At 50.7% G+C, this 15,265-nt stretch overlaps 1 protein-coding gene across 1 annotated transcript in view; it reads left to right on the forward strand.

The window, feature by feature from the left end:
* POLA1 (DNA polymerase alpha 1, catalytic subunit) overlaps positions 1–15,265 on the forward strand; it is a 2,011,520-nt gene that overhangs the window by 1,154,570 nt on the left and 841,685 nt on the right. Inside the window, exon 33 of the mRNA XM_085622423.1 lies at positions 14,291–14,472. Coding sequence (XP_085478549.1) covers positions 14,291–14,472 — 182 coding nt within the window. The remainder of the gene's footprint in view (positions 1–14,290; positions 14,473–15,265) is intronic.

The following is a 15,265-nucleotide window of genomic DNA, read 5'->3' on the forward strand; positions in this document are numbered from 1 at the left end:
GCTCATATCTGCAGACTGTTATGGCATCTATCAAAACGTGCTTTGATGTCCTTTAATTGGTGCCCTCATTATCCAGCCTGTGAAGGAAGGAGGCAATGTCGATCAGAGTGACTAGACTTCCGCTGTCATTTTAGAGACTGTCGTTGATTGAGCCCTGGGATGTTTTTATGTCAGTTATTGGAGTAAAATTTTCATGGCTGATAAAGGTATGGTTGGTGAGTCATGTTCCATTGCATATGGCGGAATGGCTGCCGGTTCCTTGGTATTGGAGAAAGCCTCTGAGAAGAGAAGTTGTTGGGTGGACTTTGATCTGGACATGTGTGATAGCAAGTTGATGAGGGGGTTGATGAACGTGTAGCAGAAGTAGCCAGAGAGATCTTTGTCGCAAGACGAGCAATGAAGGGGTTTTTCCCTATTGTTCCCAGCTCTATTGATCAGAGGGTGAGGTGAAGGTGGTCCCAAAAGTAAGGCCAGAAAATCTGAGTAGAGTGTTCTTTTGGCAACATGGCTGTTACCAGCGTGTAATGCTCTATATCTGAAAGAAACAGTTAGTTCTAGATTCCTTACCTTAGAAATGACCCCCAGGTGTCAGACTGGATCCGGAAAGTTTTTCCTCAGCAGTACCTCTGTGCGTCAGAAGGTGCCGTCAGTCGGCTCCGCGTCCATTGTTGGTGTCGTGGTCACCGGGATGACATTGCAGTGGCTACTTAGACGCCGCCCTTGCATGCTGATGTCAGTTCATTCTTTTTCTGCGCCGGCCAGCGCAGATCCGGAGAGAGCGGTACCTCCTGTCATTTTTTGACTGGCTTTTTGGTGACTTTTGTCAACAACTTTTTGAGTCCTCATGACTCCTGGTGCACATAGGGATGTCCTGCTTCAAGGCTTGCGGTTCCTGTACCCGACTGATGTCAGTGACTGATCTGCACCGTGTGTGCCTCTTTTGCCTGGAGCGCGACCACGACCCCAAGTCGTGCTCCGACTGCCTGTCCATTGCTCCGAAGGCTTTGCGGTAGCGGTCCCGAAGGCTTCTTGAGCACTGGCAGTCGGCTCAGTGCCGTTTGTGGTCCCGGTCGCGAGGGAGGTCGAGGGACTGGTCGCGAAGCCATCACCACTCTTCTACGTCTTCGCACTCTGGGTCAGGTAAGTCAAAGCACAAGAAGAAGTCGTAGAAGCATCATCGCTCTTTGACTTCTCCCCGTCGGTCGGCTGATGTGACGAGGGCGGTGCCCCTCTCACGGCTCCGCGAGCCTGAAGAGCCGATTCAGAGTTTCCCTCCCTTTGTGTGACCTGAAGCAACTCCTGCCCAGCTTCATAAATTCAATGAGGCGATGCACGCCATCTTTGGGCGAACACGCTGGCCCGCCTTCAGGCCCCGCAGACTCGGTTGGGGCGGGGGGGCCTAGGCCTTTTCTGCCAGCGGCTCCGCAGGCCCCCGTTGGATCCAGGCCTGGATCCGGATCGACGCTGGTTGACCTCATTATGCCTCCACCGGTGCCGCTTCCTCCGTGACCGCATCCGACGCCGGTCGCCCCCCCCCGACGGCGCCGACCCGGCCTCCATCCTGATGTGGAAACGGAGCCAGACCGATGTCGCCCGACGCCTGATCCGGCGCCCAGATGGGTTTTTGTGCCCCTGTTCACTCCTGGGTCCCTTTTAGACCAGACTGGCACCCAGAGGATGAGGGGAGGACTTGGAGGGGTCAGGTGACCCTCTGACCAACCAGTTGGAGTATGACCCGGACTGAAGTGATGACCTGGGGGATGCCAGTGGTCTTGATACATCTCCTGACCATGGCATGTCGTCTCCTCCTACCGTGGCTACGGAGGAGGGAGCGTCATACACAGTGGTGTTGCGTAGGGCCGCCGAGGCTTTCAACCTCAAGCCTCCTACCGTGGCAGTCAGGACTAACGTCCTGACAAAGGTGCTTCAACCACAAGCGACCTCTTCAGAGCCCCTGTTTCTGTTTAATGAGGCCCTCACCGACATCCTTTTGGGCACCGGGTCCAGGCCCAACACTGAAGCTCCCGTGGATAGGATAATCGCCTGACGCCACTGCCCGGCCCTGGGCGACCCCACCCACTTTCCTCTCCCAACACCCCCTCCCTGAGAGCTCGGTGGTCCAAGCCTCTACTTCCTAGGGCGCATTCTCTAACGCTCCACCAGATAGGGAATCCGAGAAGCTGGATCATCTTGGAAAGAAGATTTTTAATTCCCGCAACTTGGAACTGCGGTCGGTAAACACTGCATGTCTATTGTGCTGTTATTCTCACTCTGTGGGACACGGTTGCGTAAGTGCTGCCTCAGTGTCCGGAAGAGGCCCGGACACTACTCTCTCAGGCTGTCGCCGCCGGAAGGGGCGCAGCTAAGTTTACCATCCTTTGTGGGCTGGATACCGTCGACTCTCTAGGCAGGACGATTTCTACGTCAGTAGCCCTTCAACCCTACGCCTGGATGAGACTGGCTTTTCTGGGGATGTCTAGAGTACTCTCATGGACATGCCCTTAGATGACCGTCGCCTTTATGGAGACTAAGTGAACAACGCTCTTGAGCGTTTCAAGGACTCACTGGCTACGGCCAAGTCCTTGGTCCTCTCCAGCCGTCCTGCACAGTGCTTTTTGCCCCTTTCGTGGCTATGGAAGGGGTGCCCCACTACGTTCCGCTCAGAGCCACAGGCCGCAGCAAGCTTCCCAACCTTAGCGCGGCCGGGGACGTGGGAATCACCGCCGTGGTTCAGGGGGCCAGCGGGCGGACCAGTCCACCAACCCATCCCTCTGCAGCAGCCTCCAAACCTTCCTAGTACGATATTCCAGGCCCATCAAACGCTAGTAGGCGGCAGGATCCGCCATCATCATGTTTGACAGGTGGGTTTTGCAGATAGTCCAAAGGGGGTACTCCCTCCCCTTCGAGGCTACCTCTCCAGCAATTCCACCTCAGTACCATCATTTGTCGGAGGATTACATGGGCCTTCCCCAATAGGAAGTTACGGCTCTCTTGGCCAAGGGAGCCATTGAGCGCGCCCCTGCCCCAGAAGTAGGTAGTGGTTATTACTCCCACTACTTTCTGGTACGCAAGAAGGATAAGGGCCTGCATCCTATCTTGTATCTCAGGAACGTCAACCGCTTTCTCTGAAGGAGAAGTTCAAGATGTTGATGCTCGCTCAGGTCTTGTCTGTCCTCAACCCTGGAGACTGGTTGGTAGTGTTGGGCTTGCAGGACGCTTACTTTCACATCCTCGTCCTGCCTGCCCATCGACGTTACCTGCGGTTCACAGTAGGCCACAAGCACTTTCAGTTTACCATGCTCCCCTTTGGCCTTACCAGCGCCCCTCAGCTGTTCACAAAAGTGATGGCGGTGGTAGCTGCTCATCTGCGCAGATCAGGGGGTTCCAGTCTTCTCCCTATCTGGACGACTGGTTGTTGAAGGCGGGCTCGCCCCAGACAGTCATCTCCCACCTCCAGACTACGGCCGACCTCCTGCATTCGCTGGGGTTCTCCATCAATGTGCCAAAGTCACACCTGATCCCCTCTCAGAAGCTCCTCTTCATCGGAGCGGTTCTGGACACGGCACGGTTTCCGGTTTATCCTCCCGAACAGCGAGTCCCGGATATTCGGGCTATGATTCTGATCTTTCAGCCTCTATCGCGGGTTTCGGTCAGAATGACCCTGAGGCTGCTGGGCCTCATGGCCTCCTGCATCCTGTTGGTCGATCATGCCAGGTGGCATATGTGGGCTCTGCAGTGGGACCTGAAGTTCCAGTGGGCGCATTACATGGGGAATCCGTCCGATTGCATCCAGATCTCGGAGGGCACTTCACGACAATTGCAGTGGTGGTTTACACACCAGGATTGGGTCAATGACCGATCCCTCTCCCTTCCCCAACCAGACCACACAGTGGTGACGGAAACATCCCTTCTGGGATGGGGCGGCCACATGGGAGAGGCGGAGATCAGAGGCATCTGGTCTCTGAGGGAGTCCGGGCCCCACATCAACCTTCTGGTGCTTTGGGCGATCCGTCTTGCACTGAAGGCATTCCTTCCCTCTGTTCGGGGAAGATTAGTGCAGGTGTTCACGCAGAAAATCACCGCCATGTGGTACTGCAACAAAAAAGGCGGGTGGGGTTGTGGACCCTATGTCAGGAGGCCCTCCGCCTCTGGACATGGCTGGAACATCAGGGCATATCACCTGGCAGGTTCACTGAACGGCAGGGCGGACAAACTTAACCGCAGGTGCATGATGTCTGTTGTACGCCTTTCCGCCTATACCACTTCGGCCCAGAATTCTGAAGAAGATCAAGTGCGACCGGGTCCAAGCCATTCTTGTGGCTCTGGATTGGGCATGAAGAGTGTGGTATCCCGAGCTGCTCAACATGGCCATCGATCCTCTGGTCAGACTGCCTCTTCGGGAGGATCTTTTGTCGCAGCAGCCGGGGATGGTCCTCCATCCAAACCTGTCCAGCCTCCACCTCCTTGCGTGGAGATTGAGCGGCAGCTGTTGACGTCATTCGACTTGCCTCCTGAGGTCTGTGATGTAATCTTTGCAGCCAAGCGTCCCTCTACTAAGACTGTATACGCCTGCTGATGGAACAAATTTGTGGCATGGTGTAAAGCACAGGCTGTGGATCCCTTTTCTGCCCCTCTTTCCGAGGTTCTCTTGTTACTCCTTTCTTTGGCCCAGCAGGGCTCTGCTCTGGGCACTATCAAGGGCTATATTTTGGCCATTTCTGCCTTTCTAAGGCTTCCTGATCAGCCTTCTCTCCAAGTCCCCAGGTGTAAATCGTTTCTTAAAGGGCATAACTCATCTCTTTCCTCCTATTGCCTTCGTTATGCCTCAGTGGGACTTGATTCTGGTCTTGACCTATTTGATGTGCGTTCCCTTTGAGCCGCTTCACAACTGTCCTTTAAGACTTAACTCTTAAAACTGCATTCCTGGTAGCCATCACATCTGCCAGAAGAATGAGTGAGCTCCAGGCTTTCATCCAAGCCCCCTTTTCTGGCTGTACATCCGGACAAAGTTGTCCTAAGAATTCGTCCATCCATTCTTCCCAAGGTGGTCACTTCCTTTCACATCGGGCAAACCATCACTTTGCCTACCTTCTTTCCGCATCTTTCTAAAGCGGAAGAGAGGCTCCACCGTCTGGGCCCAAAACGTGCGCTTTCCTTCTATTTGGATCGCACCAAATAGTTCCGGGTGGATGACCAACTCTTTGATGGCTACGTGGGCGCTATGAAAGGTCGGGCCATACACAAGCGGACCATCTCTGTATGGGTCGTTTTGTGTATTAAAGCCTGCTATTCTCTAGCTGAAAAGGAGCCTCCAGTGGGGCTACGCGCCCATTCCACCAGAGCGAAGGCAGCCAATACTGCTTTGGGACGAGGAGTTCCTCTGAATGACATCTGTCAGGCAGCTACATGGGCATCGCTGCACACGTTTACCAAACACTAATGCCTGGACAGTCCGGTCCGGATAAACGTCTTCTTTGGCTGTTTTGTTCTCCAGGACTTTCTGGTGTGATCTTGGTTCGCCGACCCACCTCCGGGGTTGGAATTTCTGGGGTATCTATTCTAAGGTAAGGAATCTATAACTAACTTTTTCTTCCAGATGTACAAGTTACTTACCTTTGGTAACAATATATCTGTAAGAAACATTGGTTAGTTATAGATTCCTAACCGCCCCACCCATCCTCCCCGTTCTGTGAACTGATTTCTAGGGTTAAGGACATCCTTACAGGGCCCTAGTTTTGTGCACCAGTGGTCAGTGTCTTACATGGCTCTGCGTTTCTGGTGCGGAAAGATGTGTACAGAACTGACGTCGGCGCGCGAGGGCGGTGTGTAAGTAGCTACCGCTACATCATCCTGACCCGGATCCGACCGACGCCACCTTCCGAAGCGCAGAGGTACTGCTGACGAAAAACTTTCCGGATCCAGTCTGATGACTGGGGGAAATTACTAAGGTAAGGAATCTATAACTAACCTATGTTTCTAACTGATATATAGTTACCAAAGGTAAGTAACTTGTTCATAAGTTCAGTGGTCGCCAGCAGCAATGGTGAAGGAGTTCACACACCCACACTCAAGATGGTCGCCTTCGCCTCAAGGACGATAGTCCTAGTTAGATGTTTATGGGGTTGGAATGCCGGTCCCAGGTGATCAGGGAAGTGTCGGCAGGCCAGGTACGAACTGCCAGGATAATGGAGAGGGTGGTAGGTCTGTCAGGGCAAGCTCCATACTGCTCGCCTGTGCTACTTTCCCATTGAAGGGGAGGCTGCACCGGTTCCTGGCCACCATGGCCCAGATTTCTATGGGGCTAGAAGTGACTCGGGGAGGGCTACTGCAACCCGCTTCTTCCATTGTGGGGATGACGGCAGGCCAAAGCAGCAGGAGTGAAGCTGTTGTGGTCAGCACTGGTCCTTGCCGGTTTCTGCTTCTTGGTGTACAGGGCCCTGTAGGCACTACTCTGCTGTTATTCACGTGGTTTCCGGTGCTCACCAGACTAAACGCCCAGACTACATGGGTGGATGCCTGCTGGTAGCCGACTGCGGTGGGCTTTTTTTGGTGACGAAGGCCCAGTGAGCTAGCAGTTCTAGGAAGATGCTGCCATGCTCCTTGGTGTCAAGCTCCACCCCTGAGGCTATCCATCTTGGACACCGCTGGCTGATTCACCCTCTGTGCCATTTGGACCATTCGAATCATCCACCACTGGGCCTTCCCCGGCTCCTATACCAACTCCACCTCTGGCACCATGCCGATACCCGGAGCACCGATGCCGGAGGATTATCAACTCATCCTCCTCGGAGTCGGGCCACTGCAACCTTAACTAAGGTTGCACTCTGCTTCCATCTAAGCCACACTCACACCCTTGTACTTTCCCCCACCTCAAGGAAGGACACATACATTGCCTTCATTTTTTGGGACGGATTAGGCAATAATTAAGCTGTGGGTGACAAAATTGGTCAACCATACTGTAGGAGAGTAGTATCTGCTTCTTATAGTTACCCCCACTATTTGCTAATGTTTCACTGTTTTCGACTTAGTCTGGCTGGGATCCTGCTATCCAGGACCCCAGCCTAGCTGCTTTCTCCTCTAAATTGATTGCATGTACTTTAGGTACACTCCAGATTGGATTCTGGGGTACCCTTATAAGTCCCTAGTATATGGTATACTATATACCCAGGGCGTAGGTACCCCAGAGGCCTCTCAGGGGGTGCAGCATGTATTATGCGACCCCTGGGATAACATTCAAAATAACACAAGTCTGCTGCAGCAGCCTGTGTAAGGTGGTGCATGCACCCCCTTACTTTGATATACATTCACTATATCTACTCCATATCACTGCACACATACACCTATCAGTCACCCCTTTGGCAGGCCTTATCAATCCTGAAGGCTGGGTTTTATGTGAGAGGGTGCACCTGCATGCGCAGAGCCCCTCTGCAGCCTTCAAAACCTCTATTCTGGGGTTGCTTGTGATGCAGCCAACCATATATACTTAAGTGCATTATAACCTCGCAGTAAATGCTAACTTTAAAACGGCTGCATGGAAACATGTCGTGTTTGGTGACAAACACCTTGGAATCATACCTCCACACCAGTAACTGGTGTGGGAGGTATGATTCCACCCTCCTAGAGGGAGAAATATGACAACACCGGTACACCTGGTACCAGCTTAACAGACCCTGGCAACACAAGATGGATGCTGCCAGCCACAGACACAAGTCTGCCCTCCTGCTGCTGGACAATAGGTTTCCTGTCACAGGGAGGTGTGACCACCTCCCAGACAGGCTTTAGTTTATTGGGGCTGGGTGGTGCACTCAGTGTTTAGATGTCTGCACTGGGGGCACATATGGTGTCCCTGTGCAAAGTCCAGTTCAAAGCGGTTGCAGGAGCCATTTGCTCCTGCTCTGGCACGCGAAACTGGACAAAGGACATGGGTGTAGCCACCCCTCTGTCCTGACCCTCCCATTGGTGGGTCCCCAGCGTTTGTCCCACCCCTTCCTTGGGTATAACGTAGGAACCCCTGACTACAGGTCTTTAGATTTACCTGGACGAAACTCTGCTACAGAAACCAAGTACTTTGACTATCTACACTACGCTGAATGACTGAAGAATCTCATTTGGAGTAAAGGAGTTACTCCCCTGCAAGGCAGGCACCTTAAACGCATCTGACCAGTTTGCATCTCCAGAGCTCCTGAGGACTCCGAAGATTTCTGCAACACACAAGGTGGGTTCCCAACTGTCCCCCAAGGTCAACTAGTGCTCTCAGCATACCTGAGACCCGCAGCCCTCGTGGGGACTGTGCAACCCGAACCCCTGTGCACCGTGTACTTTTGCAGCAGCATATGCTTTCCGGCAACCCCTGAGGCTGCGCTTTGGGTTACTTGTAGTCCTGACCCCGAGCAGTGTTTCCACCGAAGATTTTCGGCCTACACTCCACCAGTGTTCCGTGGGCTGATATTTTGTGATTCCTCTCGAGGTCCCTTGGCGATCCCTGGTCCGTCAACCTGTGGGTCCCTGTGAAGGTATCTTTAACTTTCAGTGGGCTTTACTGGTTGCTTCGGACGTGCCCTGACTCTCCTTAGCTTGGAGAGTCCCCAGGACGTTGCTGGTCCTCGCCGAAGCATCTTTACTCTGACCACGTGGGTTACAGTTGCCAAAGCTTGTGGTGTTCAATCCGGTCACTGACCCCCCAGCACTCGACATCTTTCGTGGGACAGCTCACCTCCGGACTTTGGTCATTGTCGACGTCTCCTGGTCCCCGTGGCTGCAGAGTCGAGCTTCACATCTTCTCACCTGAAACACCCGACATCGGTGGGCATTCGTCTATTGTGCCCCTGGTCACTGTGAAGTGACCCAAACTCTGCCCCCTCTGCTTTCAGGTTCTTCTCAGCTCCGATTCAGGCTTGGATCATACCGGACACTTCTCATCTTCCCAGCAGCAGCACTTCTTCGCACCACGCCATTGAAATCAACGAGCGTTTCCGACACCACTTGACCCCTATGCACCTGGCTCTCCTGGGATAGGTTACCTCGGTACTCTCAAGGGTGCTGGCCTTAGAACCTTCTATGTTCCAAAGGGTTTGCTTGAAGTCCTCTCCTAAGGGCCCTTAATCTTTAAAATCCCAAAAGCGACTTTCCCATAAATTTGTACAGATCTTGCAGCTGATCTCACACTGCATACAGCCTCCGTGGGTCCCCTGTGTCACTTCCTTGGGTGGTTCCTTGGGGTCTCAGCGATTGTACGTGCTCAAGGCACTGTCTAGTCAAGTTGTGGTTGTTTTTCCACTTTCTTAGTATATGGTTCGGTCCCCCCCTTGAGCCCGCTGTGTATTGTGCTATTTACTGTCGTTCTAGTGCTTTAAAATTGTGTGCCTTGTTCTCTAATCTCATAAAGAGGTTAGTAGAGAGTGTTTAGTAATAAATACATATATTTTATATTTTCCTTGTGTGGTTCTCCTTTCATTTGGTTATTCAGGAGGTTATAATCTGGTAAACCAAGCTGCTTTACTTTCCTTCAAGCCTTAGCCAGAAGGCTGATCTCCATAGCTACCACTAGGAGAGCTATCAATAAAGGTTGTCTTTAACCTAATCATCAATAAGTGTCGTTTGGACAGGTGCAAGGTGCCCACTTTAACTAGTGGACAGCATATACCAGGCCAACTTATCACACATACCACGAGGAGAATTGGTTTGATGACCTTCAATATGCTGTTGCCTTCATACGTCCCCTCAGACATGGGCCTCCTCTCACCCCCCAGTACTGCCGCTGAGGAGAACGCGTCTTACGCTAAGGTAATGCATATGGCAGCTGAAGTCCTTGATCTACAGCTCCTGACCTTGGACCCCTCCCTTGAAATCTTGGTAATGCACACATCTACAATTCGAACACACGCTAATACCTTCCAACCGCCCCTGCCCCCAATAGGGAGTCTAAACATGTGGAGATCTTTTGGAAGAGGGTATTTTCTTCCCCTAGATTTGACCCTCAGGTCTGTGAATGCCAACTGCCTCCTGGGACTGTATTCCAATACTCTTTGGGATTTGGTGGATCAAATCCCCCCCAGGTGACTCCGAAGATCTCCCGTCTTTCCTTACCCAAGCCATCCAGGATGGTTGTGATGAAGCCACGTTCACAATTTGTTGTGACTAAGACACCACAGATTCCATCAGGATTGCCATTGGCACCAATGTCGCCATTTGCTGCCACACCGGTCTGTGTTCTACCAGTATTTTAGGTGATGTCCAGTTGTCCCTTATTGACATGCCCCTTATTGACATGCCCTTAGTGGAATACAGCCACCTTGCTCGAGGCAGAAATTGAATTCTTGCTGGATTGGCAAACCATCACCTCGTACAGGTGGGTCCTGCAGATAGTCTGGAAGAGGTACACCTTGCCATTCATTGCTTTTTGCTGCGCTTTCCCCTGTCCCTATACCAACTGACAGTGGACTGTGTTTCTGTGTTATAGCAGGCAGTGCAAGCTCTTTTGGCTGAAGAGGCTATTTAGAGGGTACCAGTGCTAGAAGTAGGTTGTGGTTGTTATTCCTGTTACTTTCTGGTGCCAAAAGAGAACTGAGTCTTTAGCCCCATTTGTGACCTACTCCCTCTCAACGTCTTCCTCCGGAAGGAAAAATTCAAGGTGCTCACACTGGCCTAGGTTTTCCCTTGAGCCTAGATGTTTGTTAGATCTGCCTGATGCCTATTTTCATATACCATCCTTTAGGCCCATTGGTGTCACTTGTTCTTTGTGTGCCTGGAGCATTTTCAGTTCGCTGTGCTCTCCTTTGGTCTCTCAGTGGTTCTCAGGTGTTCAAGAAAGTGATGGCAGTGGTAGCAGCACACCCACGGAGGTCAGGGGGTCACAGTCGTCCCCTAACTTGATGACTGGCTGTTGAAGGTAGTCTTGCACCTGGTAGTTGTCAACTACCTACAAACGGCAGTGAACCTCTTGTCGTCTTTGGGGTTCACATAAACTGCAGAAGTCAAATATACTCCTCAGATGCTCCCCATTCTCAACATGTTTTGGTTTTATACCTTTGACCCCAGCAAGGAGAGTCCAGGACATTCAGACTTTGATCCCCATCTTTGTCTCTGTCCTGGATTTCAGTGATATTGACTGTGAGGCTGCTGAGACTGGTGGCCATCTGCTGGTCCTTACCCCAGGTGTCATATGCGGGCTCTGTAGTGGGATTTGAAGTCTCAGTGGGCCCAACATTCAGGCGACCTCTTAAACCACATCCAGATCATGAAGGAGACTGTGAAAGATCTTCAATGGTGCTTACTGGACTGTGATTGGGTCAACAACAGACCCTTCTCCATAGCACATCCAGTGTTGACAGTGATCACTGATGCATCCCATCTGGGTTGGGGTGGCCATCTAGGAGAGATGGCAATTGGAGATCTCTGGTCTCCGGCAGAGGCCCAGCTCTGTAGCAACCTCCTGGAGCTGAGGGCCATCCACTTGGCTTTGAAAGCCTTCCTTTTGTCCTTCAAAGGGAGGCTGGTGCAGGTGCTCACGGACACCGCCGCCAAGTGGCACCCTATGCCAGGAGGCAGACCACCTCTGGAAATGACTGTAGTATCAGAGAATCTTCCTGATGGTGAGCCGTGTGTAGGATCTTTGAATGCCAGGTCACTCAAGCTGGGCAGTCAATGCCTAGCAGATCACGAGTGGTAGTTACACCCTGAGGTGGCGCAATTTCTCTTCTTCGAATGGGGAGAACCTTGGCTGGCGTGCAAAGTCAGCAGTTCTATGATGTGGAGTTTCTAGGTGCCTCTCGCTAAGAGACCCATTCAGCCTAGGGTGGAACTTTGGACTCCTGTACGCCTTCCCACCAATACCTCTTCTGCCCTAAGTTCTGGAGAGTGTATAATATCCAGCACTCTTGGGCATTTGGCTTCCGATCAGGCTCCGGGAGGACCTGCTGTTGTAATAACCGGACAGGGTTCTGCTTCTGGGTCTTGGCTATGCCCACCTTCATGCACCAACTTTACACCCTCACAGTAACTCTGTGACAATCTTGCAAACTTCTTCCATAACAAGATCCCCAACATCTACAGAAACATCAACCCTAAGCCCTATGGCCACTGACTTCTTGAAGCAACATAACGACCCCGCCAACAACACAGACATCCAACTAACCGAATGGATCCAGCTTGCCCCTCAGAACACCACTTCCATCCTGAACTCTGGTCACTCAGGGGCCCCAACCGACCCATGCCCTCACCACTTCTTCAACCTAGGCAAAGCCAGAATTAGACACGTACTTACCCCCTTGTTTAACACCTCCGTGGCCATGGCCACTGTGAGAAGCTGGCCTGGTATATGATGTACACTTATGTAAGTGGACACCTTGCACCAGTCCAGAGAACCCTTATGGTTATTTAAGAGGTCTTATACTACCTTAGAAAGCTCTCTAAGTGGTAGCTGTGGAGAGCAGGCTTAGTCCAGATAGTGTAAAGCAGCTTGTTTTACTAGAATGCACTCTTTTAGTATAGATTGAGTAGAAAAAGAACCACACAAAGTATTTATAAAAATATCTATTTATTATATAATACTCTAACGTACAAATATCTCCTACCCGGATATATGCACAGTACTTTAGCAAAGAAGTACAGTAAATAGTACGAAATACAGAGTGGGCCTCGGGGGGGACCAAACCATATTCTGAAAAAGTGGTTTAAGAACCACAACTCTGGTCAAGACAAGGTTGAGAGGATCTAGAAGAATTGACCCAAGAAACCTCCCAATGTGAGTAGATAGGGACCCCACGGCGAGCGTGTGCAGTGTGGGAACACGATTGCATGCTCCGTACAACTCTACGTGTAAATCGCTGTTAGGTTTTTAAAGATTAAGGACCCTTCCCAGTGGACCCTCAAGAAACCCTGTGGAAGACAGAAGGTTGGAGAGCCACCTCTCCCGTGGATACCCTAGTCCCCACGTTAAATACACCAGGGAAGCCAGGTGCATACATGTGAATTGGTGTCGTAAACCACAGTCGAACCCAATGGAGGACTTAGAGAAAGTGCTGCTTTTGAAGAAGGAGAATGTGTCCGGTGGAATACCAAGGTGGATTCTAGATGAGAGGTACCTGCAAGTAGTGGAGACAGTCTGTCACTTAGGGGTGACCAGACTTGAAAGACAAATGCCCTCCGATTTAGGGTGTTGCAGGACGGCTGACGACCTTGACTCTGCAGCTGTGAAGACCAGGTGACGCTGAGGAGAACCAGGAGACATGCACGAGCTGTCCCACGAAGGACTTCGATTGCTGAGGGGTCGGTGTTTGGCGGGTGTGCTCACAAGCTTCGGCAAATGCAACCAACGCAGGAATTTAAGATGGAGCAACGTTGGGACCAGCAAGGTCCAAGGTACTCACCACAAGACTGGGAGCCCAAGAGAAGCAAAGGTGACCCTCAAATGAACCCTCAGGCCGGAGGCACTGGAGCAGCTCACCAAAAGATGCAGGCCACAATGCACATGATGTGGTGTGGCTGAAGATTCTGGTCCATCATTTCAGGAATGGAAAAGCATCAGTGTGGAGCCATACGGTGCCCCGTATTGGTGTGCAGAGGTACCGCTCAAAAGTTTTCGGATCCAGTCTGACACCTGGGGAATATTCAAAAGGTGAGGAATCCTCAGTTAGATAGGTCTCTACGAGAAAGAGCATTGCCGAAGATAAGTAACTTGTTCATCTTTGCAGCTCCCCCCGTATTGGTAGAACGTCAGTTACTTCTAAAAATGTTGGGAGCAATGCTCCTCCTTGTCTATCCCACTCAGACTTTTGGGTTTGGCATCCCCAATACTTCCGCCTGGTGTCTGCCTTTGTTTTCTCCACTCTGTTTGCCTTTGTTCATTAAAATTGGATGTGATGAATCCGCTTCCTCAGCCCTGGAAAGATATCCAGAAGGCTTCTCCTCTCTCCTTCTCCCTCTCTCTAAGCATCTTATGGCTGTCTACCAGCCGGTCATGCCTTTCGTTGTCGTGCCCGCTTAGAGTACTGAACCTCCTCCAATAAGTATGCTTTCGCTTTTCTACAGTTTATTTTTTAACATATTGCTTGCTTGCTAAGATACAGCAATTTAACAGGTCAATAATTTTCCTGTGGTCTATGACCGTGCTCCCCTCCCATATTGTCATATTGTAAATGAGATAAGAGCCTGTAGTTTGCAAGAGAAATTTAAAGGTCAGGAGCAAAAATTGGTGCTGTCCTCGGTTCATAGGTAGAAAATCGTTCACTGTTAAATAATTTGAATGTTATTTTTCTAACTTATTAATATTTTCTTGTCTTAATTTGTTCAGGCCTGGATCCCTCTCAGTTTCGAGTACAAATTCATTGCCAGAAAGACGAGGAGAATGATGCACTTTTGGGAGGACCATCTCAGATCACTGATGAAGAGAAGTACAGAGACTGTGAAAGATTCATGTTTGCATGCCCCATGTGTAGTACAGAAGGAATATATGACAATGTGTTTGATGGCTCGGTGAGTTTTTTTTTTTTTAAAACATTGGTTTCCATATTGCATTACCACAGTTGGATTATATTGCATCAGTTTTCTTGTATTTGGTAATATATTGATGATGGCGCAATCACGTTTTTAGCATTTTTCTTTCAAAGATGAAGTCACTTTTAGGCTGTCTTGACGTGTATAGTTCAAAGTAAGAGACCATCCCAGTGGTTGACTCTGTGTGTACATCACTAAGGATGCCACTTTAATTAGTGTAAATTTTGTCAAGTGTTCCCTTATTTACTTGAAATGCACATTACACTAGGTCAAACTCTTTGTAATCTAACCACAGTCCATACAGTAGAACAGCTAATCATTTCTATTTAACCGTAAATAAAATATCTGAGAGAGACAATTAGTTATAGATTCCTTACCTTTAGAATTACCTCCAGGCGTCAGACTGGATCCGGAGAATTTTTTCGTCCGCAGTACCCCTGCGCGTCGAAAGGTGGTGTTGGTTGGCTCAGTGTTGATCGTTGCCGTCGTGGGCGCCGGAATGATGTCACGGTAGCTACTTAGACGCTGCACTTGCGCGCTGACGTCAGTTCTTTCTTTTTCCGCGCCAGCCAGCGCAGATCCGGAGAGAGGGGTACATCCAGTCACTTTTTGACAGTTTTTATTTTGGGCGACTTTTGACCGTTTTTTAGTCTTCAACTCCTGGTGCACATTAGGGATGCCCAGTTTCAAGGCTTTCGGTTCCTGCCGAAAACTGATGTCAGTGACGGATCCGCACCTTGTATGCCTGTGGTGCCTGCAACATGTTCCCAAG

Source organism: Triturus cristatus, chromosome 8 (genome assembly GCF_964204655.1).
Source record: "Triturus cristatus chromosome 8, aTriCri1.1, whole genome shotgun sequence".
NCBI lineage: Eukaryota > Metazoa > Chordata > Amphibia > Caudata > Salamandridae > Triturus > Triturus cristatus.